The sequence below is a fragment of the Oryx dammah genome, unplaced genomic scaffold (assembly GCF_014754425.2).
Source record: "Oryx dammah isolate SB20612 unplaced genomic scaffold, SCBI_Odam_1.1 HiC_scaffold_27, whole genome shotgun sequence".
Lineage (NCBI taxonomy): Eukaryota > Metazoa > Chordata > Mammalia > Artiodactyla > Bovidae > Oryx > Oryx dammah.
The window spans coordinates 5,865,803-5,877,475 of NW_024070211.1; the positions used below are offsets into that span (position 1 = coordinate 5,865,803).

Genomic DNA, 11,673 nt, shown 5'->3' on the forward strand with positions numbered 1-11,673 from the left:
CTGGGCACCCACCCACCCATCCTATTTACAGTAAACCCCTCCCGATTGCAGAAATGGGACCTGAAACTGCCTGATGACAGCAGAAAGTGTGAGAGTGGGGTCAACAGGGAAGGAGGCTGGCCTGCCGGGCCCGCAGAGAGTGCCGTCAGGGAGAGGCCCCTCTCATCTCTGGGGAATGGGACTTCCGCTTTGGACGGACAGCAGGAGGCTCCCGGCACCCGGTCCCACTCTGCCCAGCCCAGCAGCCTCAGAGGACACAGGCTCCCAGGTGAGGACGGGGCTTAGCAATAGGGGGACCGGCTGGCAGGACCAGTATGCCGGAGGGTGGTGCTTCCTGAGCATAGGGCCCCACATCCTCTGTCTCTGAGCCACTTGGAGGGTTGGACTCTGAGGGTTCCTGCACCCCATCCCAGACCTCAGGAATCAATTCCTCTGGGAGGTCAGCTCGAGAGTCTGCTGCTACCTGGGGCCCCGGGCAATGGGGAGGCATCAGAGTAAACACCGAGACTGGAGCTGAGCCCCGCTTCTGCCTCTCAGGAGCTGGCAATCTGGGCCAAGTGACGTAACCTCTCTCACCCTGGATCCTCTCGGGGGATAACAGAACTTTTCAGGGGTGCTGTGAGCCCTAAAGGAGATCAGCTCAGCCTCTGCTTAGTACACTGCCTGGCTCAGGGTATGTCAGAGGCAGAGGTGAAACCAGAACCCAGAATCCCCTCTGCCCACCCAGCCTTTCTCTGACACCTGCCTTCTCCTATTTCCTCGCAGTCTGGTGAGAAATCTCCGCTAGCCTCTTTCAAGGAGGAGGTGGGATGATGGCAGGTGGAGTTGCAATGAGTTATTAGTTAGCGCTGACACAGCTCAACTCTGCTTGTGCAGGAGGGTGTGTGGTCGGTCAGGCACTGTGCTAGAGACCGAGTTCCTTCTAGGCTCCATCTCATGTAATCCTCTGGCAGCCTTGTCAGGTGGAAATAAACTTTGCCAAAGGCTCAGGGAGGTTAAGGTACTTTCCTGAAGTCATGCAGCAAGGTAGCAGCAGAAGGGGAGTTCAAGGTCAAACTGGCCTGACTCCAAGTCAGGGGGAAAGGGGATGTTGGAGCTGGAGGAAGATGGATGATGCCAGGAAAGATGTGGGGAGTGAGGCTGATGGTGGTGATGGATGCTGAAGGCAGAGGGTGGTCAGATCTGCTGAGGGTTAAGTCTTGGCCCAAGTCTAAGATTCAGTGGCCCCTGAAACAGGCCAGAACCCAGATCACCCCACTTCCCCACCCCACCTCCAGCTTCCCTAAGAGACCTGAGTCTCATCATCAACAGCTATCCCTACCCCATCACTCTAGCAGCCAACCAGAGCTGCCCCCACTCCTGTGCGGCCTGTACCTGACAGACCCCCTCCCTGAGCCCAGCCTCCCAAAGGGACCAAATTCTTTCTTTAGTTTCCCAAGCATCTTCTGCGGTGTCCTGAAACTTGGGGATTCCCAGATGATGGTGATAATTTTAAAATAGCTAATATTAATTAAGCATCTCTAATACACCAGGCTATTGTGAGCCCTAACTCATCTGTCCTCCCACCAACCCCATCAGTCACTGCTTAGCACGCTGCCTGGTTCAGGGTATGTCAGAGGCAGAGGTGAAATCAGGACCCAGGACCCCCTCCGCCCACCCAGCAATTTCTCTGACACCTGCCTTCTCTTATTTCCTTGCAGTCTGATGAGAAAGCTCAGCAGAGATTAGGCAGAGGTCAGGATTATCCCCATTTTACAGAAGGAGAAACTGTGTCCAGAGAGAAGCCACTTGCCTAAGACCCATAGCTAAGAAGGAGCAGAAGCCTGGTTTGGACCCTCTTGGGGGCAGTGTTCCTCTCCTTGTGACCCTCCAGGCCTCTCACCTTTGGTGACACCCCCAACAACAGCAGCAATAATAATAATGATAATATCAGCCATCACGGAGCACCGGCCCCGCCTCCAGCAAGCACTGAGCACAGGCCGTGCTGTAGCTCCTTGTATCAGGCCGTTTGGCTCCAAAGCCTGTGTTTTAACCCCCAGGTAGAGAGGCCTCTGGGCTTTCTCAGTGGCTGAGCAGTAAAGAATCTGCCTACAATGCAAGAGCCACAGGAAATGCGGGTTCGATCCCTGGGTCGGGAGGATCTCCTGGAGGAGGGCATGGCAGCCCACTCCAGTATTCCTGCCTGGAGAATCCCGTGGACAGAGGAGCCTGGTGGGCTACAGTCCACGGGGTCGCAAAGAGTCAGACAGGACTAAGCAACTGAGCGTGCATGCAGAGAGGCCTCTTAATGAAACACCCCACGGGGTTTAAACCCAGTGGAAGTGGGTTTGAATCCCCAGCCGCGTATGGCTGTGTGACCTTGATCAAGGTTCCCAGTCTCTCCACTGCCCAGTTTCTTCATCTGTGAAATGAAAAAGCAGGGGTGCTTTCTCAGGGGGCTGCTGTAAGGAGCAAATTAAATGAAAGAACGACCTGTAAAGCATTTGGCACAGAGCCTGGCACCTGCTAAGTGCCCAATGCATTGATTATTAAGGTTGTCAAACTGTCGTCTGTAAAACCTCTGGCAAGATAAATAGAAAGTCAGCCTCTCTCAGGAGCATGACAGCCCAAGCTGGTCACTCGTGGCCCTGGTCACATCCATCTTTGCAGTCCCTCTTTGCCTGGTACCCAGCACAGCTTCCAGCCTCACTCAGGAGTCTGAGCCATGAACTGATCAGGACCAGACCAAGGGGGCTAGGGCTGATTTTCTGAGCACACAAGCCCAAATCAGCAGGTTTTTCTGGTCTCAGGAAGGCCTCCAGGTGCCAAATTCTGTGTTGGTACAGGCACTGTAAGGCAAAGGAGACCACAGCCTGACCACAGCCCTGTCATTAACCAACTCACTGGACGATTTAGGAAGGGTTGTTTCCTAATGTTTGCATCTCAGTGTCCTCATCTGCAAGATGGGAAAATAATCCCAACCCACTTCTCCAGAGTGCTGTGAGGATCAGACAACAGCAGCTATGGGTCTGAACTAGAGCCCCCAAACCCCGTGACTCTTTCCCAGCCATGGCCTTGCCTGGGTCCCCATGGTTATGCTGGGAGATGGGCTGGGACCACTCTGCTCGCCTATCTAAGAGCAGGAGAGTGCCCAGGTTTTGTGGGCTGAGGGGTAATGAGGGAAGGCTTCCTGGAAGAGAAAGGTTTTGACAGGAGCCTTGAAAGATGGGGAGAAATTGGATATGGGCAAAGGTGGAATGAGCTGCCTCAGAAGGTAATGAGCTTCCCATCACTGAGATGGTACAAGCGCTGAATGGGAAGAAGCCTGGGCAGAGATGTTGTTGAGGAGACTTAACAGTAAGCTGAGGGTTCCTCAAGAAGTTAAACACAGGATTACCACAAGACCTAGTAAGTCCACTAAGTATATACCCAAGAATTAGAACTAAGTATTCAGACAAATCCTTGTATGTGAATGCTCACGGCAGTGCTACTCACAATAAGCAAAAGGTGGAAACTTCCCAAATGCCCATCAATAATAAATGGATTAACAAGATGTAATATGTCCATACAATGGAATATTATTCACCTGTTAAGAAGGAATGAGATACTGATCCATGCTACAATGTAGATGAACCTCAGAAACTTTATGCTAAATGAAATGTCAGACACAAAAAGCTACATAGCATATACGATTCTACTTCTATGAAATACCCAGAATAGGTAAATCCATAGAGTCAGAAAGCAGAGGAGTGGGTTGCCAGGGACTGAAGCGGGGAGGGGGATTTGGAGGGAACTGACTAGTGAATACCAAATGTTATTTGAGGGTTATTGAATTGATGGAAATACTTTGGAAATAGACAGAGGAGAGGGTTATACAATGCTGTGAATGTGCTAAACACCACTGAAATGCTCACTTTAAAAGGTTAAATTTGTGTTATGAGGATATCAACTCAATTTTTAAAAAGGAAGAAGCTAAGGGTTGGATGAGATGAGTTTTAAGGTCCCTTCTGTCCTGAGAAGTGATGCCATGGGCATTGGCCGTGCTGACAAGCTCAAGATGCCCCAGGGTTTCTGTCTCATTCCCCAGGATTCTCACCAGGGCCCAGAGCCTTTGGAGGGACCTGAGAATATTCTACCAGAAGAGGTGGCCTGCTGTGCTGGCAAGGTCACTGGCTTCAGCGCCACACAGGCCTGGGTTCAAGTCCTGGCTGCAGTCCTTCCTGTGTGACCCTGAGCAAGTGACTTGACCTCTCTGAACCTCAGTTTCCTCTTCAGTATAGAAACATTGGTTCTTCCGTGCAGGGGTGCTCTGAGGATATAACTGTGGAAGAAGCACAAGCTGCCCAAATTCAGAAGCTTTAATGACTGAGAACCCTTGGACCAAAATCTCAAACTACAGCAATCAAGACCCTGACCTCCCTGCCAGTTCTCCACACTCCAGACACTGTGCGGCCTCTGGGCCTTTGCCTTCTGTCTTTTCCTCCTGGAACATTCTTGCCCCAGACCTGTCTGATCCTTTGGGTCTCAGCCTAAACATCACTTCTCAGAGATGCCTCCCTTGTCTAGAAAACTCTTCTGGCAGGAGAACGCCCCTCGCAAAACCAGCCCTCGGGGCTCCCTTTCATTTCATTTCAGCCAGGGCGCTCCCCGCAGCGTATGACCAGTTCCATTGACTTGCATGTTGACCTGTGTCTAGTCCCCCAGACCATCAGCTCCATGAAGGCAGGGACCATATCTGTCTTGTTCATCACGGTATCCCCAGCACCCAGAACAGGGTCCGGTGGATGAGACACTCGGGGAACAGGAACAAGTGAAGGAATGAATGGCCAAGACCAATCACATCGTCTTGTCCCCCAACAGGGAGCAGCTGAGACAGGGCCGCGATGAAGACCCCTCGGGGCAGCGTGTTGGTGCTGTTGCTCCTGAATCTGCTCCGTGTCTCCTGGGCCCAGAGCAACTGCATCGGGCCGTCCATCCCTGGCATCCCAGGCATTCCCGGGAAACCAGGCCCCGATGGCAAGCCTGGGACTCCAGGGACGAAGGGAGAGAAAGGTACTGTGGACACTGGGAACGCACGAGAGTCACTCCCCAAGGCCCCATCGCCCGCCTCCCAAGTCAGCGGCCCTCCTTAGAGAGCACAAAACACTTGCAAAGCCATCAGCTTGCTGAGCCGTTCACAGTAACCTTGCAAGGAAGGGATTCTGATTCCCACTTTACAGGTGGGAAAACTGATGTCCAGAAAGGCTACTGACTTGCCCAGGGGAGCCCAGTAAATGTTGAAAGTAAAGTGTTAGTCTCTCAGTCATGTCCCGACTCTTCGCAATCCTATGGACTATAGCCTGTCCGTGGAATTTTCCAGGCAAGAATACCGGAGTGGGTCACCATTTCCTTCTCCAGGCGATCTTCCCCACCCAGGGACTGAACCCTGGTCTCCCGCATTGCAGGCAGGTTTTTTTTTTTACTGTCTGAGCCACTGGGGAGGCCCAGTCAATGTTGCGGCTGAGGCCAAACCGTGGCTGTCTTACCACTAAATCCGCGGCGGCTGCAGAGTCCTGGGTGCCTCCAGGGTAGGCGGCTTCAGCCCTCTGCACTGCTCTTTCCTCACCTGTAAAATGAGGATGGTGCTCCTTTGCAGAGTTGTCAATGGGTTTAATGAAGCTGCCTGCCCCTCAAACCCCCCGTGAGATGTATGTAATTCACACATCCATTTAACCACAGCCAGCTACTCTCATCACACAATTTCAGCAAATCCTCACGAGCCCGCAAAATACATTGTCCCCATTTTCCAGATGAGGAAGCTGAGCCTTGGGCAATGTGAGTCAGTCAAGGGAACACGACTAAGAATGGCAGAGGTGATGTGAGAAACTCACCTGCTTGGCCCCCGAGCCTGCATTCACAGTAACCAGACTCTGCCACTCTCCTGGAAGAGAAGGCTTTATATCTTGTGCCAAACCAAGGAGGGGTTTGGAGTGGTGGAGTGAGAAAGGTTCAAATGCCCACTTCCAGGTTCAGCAAGACACCACTCCCCACCCCGACGGCCCTCGGCCCCCATTATCACCAAGCACATCCCAGATGTGGAAAGCTGGGCTTTCTGGAAGGAGGCTCACAGGCCTGCCCATCCTCGTGTTCACAGATGGGATGCAGAGGCCCAGAGGGAAGCAGGGGCCTGTCTGAGGCTACCCAGTCAGGCTCCCTGCCTCCCAGCCCAGCTCTTTCCAGTCCCCGTTCATCTCTGGCCCCCTCATTTATCTCATCTCTGCTTTTCCAGGGCTTCCAGGGCAAGTTAGCCACCTCAACGAGAATGGCGAGAAGGGGGACCCAGGGTTTCCTGGGATGCCAGGAAAAGTTGGCCCCAAGGGCCCCATTGGGCCCAAGGGTGTCCCCGGGCCTCCCGGAGCCCGCGGCCCCAAGGGTGAATCGGGAGACTACAGGGCCACGCAGAAAATTGCTTTTTCGGCCTCACGCACCATCAACCACCATCTGAGACCTGGCCAGCCCATCCGCTTCGACCACGTGATCACCAACGCCAACGATAACTACCAGGCTCGGAGCAGCAAGTTCACGTGCAAGGTGCCCGGGCTCTACTTCTTCACCTACCATGCCAGCTCCCGAGGGCAGCTGTGCGTGGACTTCATGCGGGGCCAGGCGGAGCCCCAGAAAGTGGTCACCTTCTGCGACTACGTCCAGAACACCTTCCAGGTCACCACGGGCAGCATCGTGCTCAAGCTAGAGAAGGATGAGACCGTTTTCCTGCAGGCCACCGAAAAGAATGCCCTGGTGGGCATCGAAGGCGCCAACAGCATCTTCTCTGGGTTCCTGCTCTTCCCTGACGCAGAGGTGTGACCTGTGGGGCCGATTCACTCCCGCCCCCACCAGCCAAGCTCTCTTTCTCCCCAACACCACCCCCATATCCCGGCCAAAGCGCAGAGTAGGGCTCCACGGGCGTTGCTGAATGGATGAGTTAATAAAGTTTCCCAGCCCAAGGGACAGTGGTCTAATTCAACTCTGTGTCCCCACAAGTAGTACATAGTAGGTGCTTGGAAATGTTGCTTGAATGCTGGTTGAATGATGGAACAATAAATGACCTCTGAAATGACTCTGAACGATTGGATAATAAATGGCCTCTGAAAGCAGAGTGAGTGGTAGTTGCTCAGTCGTGGCCGACTCTTTGCGACCCCATGGACCATACAGTCCATGGAGTTCTCCAGGCCAGAATACTGGAGTGGGTAGCCTTTCCCTTCTCCAGGGGATCTTCCCAACCAGGGATCAAACCCAGGTCTCCCGCATTGCAGGCAGATTCTTTACCAGCTGAGCCACAACGGAAACTGGAGTGGGTAGCCTATCCATTCTCCAGCGGATCTTCCCGACCCAGGGATCGAACCAGGGTCTCTGGCATTGCAGGCAGATTCTTTACCAACTGAGCTATCAGGGAAGTCCAAACTTCCCTTTCTGAGAGCAGAAACTCTATCTAATTGGTGGTGACTGGAGGGCCAGGCTTTGTGTCCAGCTCTGTGCCAGCCACACAATGGGAGATGGGGAGGGAACACCAATGTGCTCCAAATACTGGACTAGACCCTGTCTTCCTTCTCTGATTAATCCCCACACTCATCCTTGAAGACAGGCTAAATCATGCCCAATTCACAGAGGAGAAAACTGAGGATTTGCAGGGGTGAAGGGATTGCTCTCAACCCCACAGATGAGCTGGGAGGCAGATCTGTCCACTGATGACCTGAGAGCTCTTTCAAGACAAGACATCTAGGCCCCTAAAGGGGCTTTCTGCATGTAACGCTACATGCCTCCACCCAAAGAGCCAAAGAGCCGTTCCGTAGTCTTACCTGACCTTGGGATCACAATCCTTCCCCTTCTGATTCTCCTCACATGCTCTCCCTCCCAATATCTTCCTAGCCTGACTCAGGCTCAGCCATCCAGTTAGAACACATAACATTCAATGGCTCCTCTGCCCAGTAACATTCAATGGCTCCCCACTGCCAACTGGACATAATGCCTGCCCATGAGCCTGGCATTCAAGCCTCTCTATGAATTGACCTTCTAGTCCCAATCTTGCCTCTCCTGGACAAAGCATATCTTCACTCCAGACCACCTGGGCCCTTCCTGTCCTCTAGGCAAGATGCAAGCTCTCCTGCCTCAATGATCTTACGTTCCCCTTTCACTCCACCTATCTAACCATCCTTTTAAACCTCATTCAAGTCACACCTTCTCCCTAAAAGTGGACCATTTCAGCTCTCACAGCCCCTACTCGTCGGACCTCTCTAACCTCAGTTCTCAGTTCTTCAGGTCTGAGCACACACTGCCTTCATCTAGCCTTTACTCATGCTCACCCCATCTCCCGGGCTAAGCTGTGAGCCCCTTACCCTGCTCATCACTGAACCCCTCCCAGCCCGGCACCTGCTCTCTGCAACCCCTCATACTAGCCCCACCCACCAAGACTCTCAACCAATCCTGTCCAGAGGTAGGAGGGATTTGGGGCACTTCAGCTCAGTTCAGTTCAGTTCAGTTCAGTCACTCAGTCCTGTCTGACTCTTAACAACCCCATGGACTGCAGCATGCTAGGCCTCCCTGTCCATCACCAGCTCCTGGAGCTTGCTCAAACTCATGTCCATTGAGTTGGTGATGCCATCCAACCATCTCATCCTCTGTCATCCCCTTCTCCTTCTGCCCTCAATCTTTCCCAGCATCAGGGTCTTTTCCAATGAGTTAGCTCTTTGCATCAGGTGGCCAAAGTATTGGAGTTTCAGCTTCAGCATCAGTCCTTCCAATGAATATTCAGGACTGATTTCCTTTAGGATAGACTGGTTGGATCTCCTTGCAGTCCAAGGGACTCTCAAGAGTCTTCTCCAACACCACAGTTCAAAAGCATCAATTCTTCGGTGCTCAGCTTTCTTTCATACATGACTTTCTCACATCCATACATGACTACTGGAAAAACCATAGCTTTGACTAGACGGACCTTTGTTGGCAAAGTAATGTCTCTGCTTTTGAATATGCTGTCTAGGTTGGTCAGAGCTTTTCTTCCAAAGAGTAAGTGTCTTTTAATTTCATGGCTGCAGTCACCATCTGCAGTGATTTTGGAGCTCAAAAAAATAAAGTCTGTCACTGTTTCCACTGTTTCCCCATCTATTTCCCATGAAGTGATGAAACTGGATGTCATGATCTTAGTTTTCTGAATGCTGAGCTTCAAGCCAACTTTTTCACTCTCCTCTTTCACTTTCATCAAGAGGCTCTTTAGTTCTTCTTCACTTTCTGCCATAAAGGTAGTGTCATCTGCATATCTGAGGTTATTGATATTTCTCCCGGTAATCTTGATTCCAGCTTGTGCTTCATCCAGCCCAGTGTTTCTCACGATGTACTCTGCATAGAAGTTTGTAGGGAACAAGGTATAAGGAAGATTGAGAAGTGCTTGCAAACGAGACTCTCAACCAGGGCTGAACATTCTTGCAAACGAGATGTTCTGCCCAGTGTAGGGAACAAGGTATAAGGAAGGTTGAGAAGTGCTTGCAAATGAGACTCTCAATCAGGGCTGAACATTCTTGCAAACGAGATGTTCAGCTAAGAATCCTCTGTTTGTTCCCATGGGAAAAGGACATGTCTTGCACACAAGGATGTTTCTCTGATTCCTCAAAAGGAACAGACCCAGGGACAAAACGGATTCTAAGTTGATAAGGAAGTTCCCCCAAACAAAGTCTTAGCTGCAGTAAATAAGTCAAGGTAAAGGTTATCTCGCCCTGCACACTGTATAGTCTCTGAATCATAGTGCTTGGCAACTTGCCCTGTAGGTTGTTGTGCAAGGGATATAAAATAAAGCAGCTGTAAGAAGCAAGTGTTAAAATATAAAGATTCAAACCACTCTGCAGTGTTGGTGTTTCATTCCGTCGCCAGCAGAAGTTAAATAAGCAGGGTGACAATATACAGCCTTGACGTACTCCTTTTCCTATTTGGAACCAGTCTGTTGTTCCATGTCCAGTTCTAACTGTTGCTTCCCGACCTGCATACAGATTTCTCAAGAGGCAGGTCAGGTGGTCTGGTATTCCCATCTATTGAAGAATTTTCCACAGTTTGTGGTGATCCACACAGTCAAAGGCTTTGGCATAGTCAATAAAGCAGAAATAGATGATTTTCTGGAACTCTCTTGCTTTTTTGATAATCCAACAGATGTTGGCAATTTGATCTCTGGTTCCTCTGCCTTTTCTAAAACCAACTTGAACACCTGGAGGTTCACAGTTCACATACTGTTGAAGCCTGGCATGGAGAATTTTGAGCCTTACTTTACTAGCATGTGAGATGAATGCAATTGTGCAGTAGTTTGAGGATTCTTTGGCATTGCCTTTGGGATTGGAATGAAAACTGATCATTTCCAGTCCTGTGACCACTGCTGACTTTTACAAATTTGCTGGCATATTGAGTCCAGCACTTTCACAGCATCATCTTTTAGGATTTGAAACAGCTCAACTGGAATTCCATCACCTCCACTAGTTTCATTTGTAGAGATGCTTCCTAAGGCCCACTTGACTTCACATTCCAGAATGTCTGGCTCTATGTTAGTAATCATACCATTATGATTATCTGGGTCGTGAAGTTTTTTGTACAGTTTTTCTGTGTATTCTTGCTGCTTCTTCTTAATAGCTTCTTCTTCTGTTAGATCCATACCATTTCTGTCCTTTATTAAGCCCGTCTTTACATGAAATGTTCCCTTGGTATTTCTAATTTTCTTGAAGAGATCTCTAGTCTTTCCCATTCTATGGTTTTCCTCTATTTCTTTGCACTGATCACTGCAGAAGGCTTTCTTATCTCTCCTTGCTACTCTTTGGAACTCTGCATTCAAATGGGTATATCTTCCCTTTTCTCCTTTGCTTTTTGCTTCTCTTCTTTTCACAGCTATTTGTAAGGCCTCCGCAGACAGCCATTTTGCTTTTTTGCATTTATTTTTCTTGGGGATGGTCTTGATCCCTGTCTCCCATACAATGTCATGAACCTCTGTCCATAGCTCATCAGGCACTCTGTCTATCAGATCTAGTCCCTTGAATTTATCTGTCACTTCCACTGTATAATTGTAAGGGATTTGATTTAGGTCATAGCTGAATGGTCTAGTGGTTTTCCCTACTTTCTTCAATTTCAGTATGAATTTGGCAAAAAGGAGTTCATGATCTGAGCCACAGTCAGCTCCCAGTCTTATTTTTGCTGACTGTATAGAGCTTCTCCATCTTTGGCAGCAAAGGATATAATCAATCTGATCTCGGTGTTGACCATCTGGTGATGTCCATGTGTAGAGTCTTCTCTTGTGTTGTTGGAAAACAGTGTTTGGTATGACCAGTACATTCTCTTGGTAAAACTCTATTAGCCTTTGCTCTGCTTCATTCTGTACTCCCAGGCCAAATTTGCCTGTTATTCCAGGTGTTTCTTGACTTCATTCTTCTGCATTCCTTTTCTGTAAAGAACCCAATAGGAATTACTTTAGGCTTGGGGGCTATACAATCTCTACTGTACTTCTCAGCTCTGCTCTGTAGCATGAAAACAGCCCACAGACAAGATAAAAACAAGTGAGTGTGACTCTGTTCCAATCAGTCATTAAGGATGCTGGGATTCAAATTTTACATAATATTCATGTCACAAAATATTTTTCTTCTGATTGTTTTTTCAGCCATTTAGAAATATAAAACCATTCTTAGCTAGCAAGCC

General features: G+C 49.9%; 1 protein-coding gene across 1 annotated transcript; it reads left to right on the top strand.

The window, feature by feature from the left end:
• The first annotated feature begins 86 nt into the window (after positions 1–86).
• On the top strand, positions 87–7,114 carry C1QB (complement C1q B chain). Its single transcript, XM_040229549.1, has 3 exons — positions 87–268; positions 4,840–5,031; positions 6,248–7,114. Exons 2-3 carry the CDS (start codon positions 4,863–4,865, stop codon positions 6,820–6,822), a joined length of 744 nt encoding a protein of 247 aa, XP_040085483.1. The 5' UTR covers positions 87–268; positions 4,840–4,862; the 3' UTR covers positions 6,823–7,114.
• Positions 7,115–11,673: the final 4,559 nt, after the last annotated feature.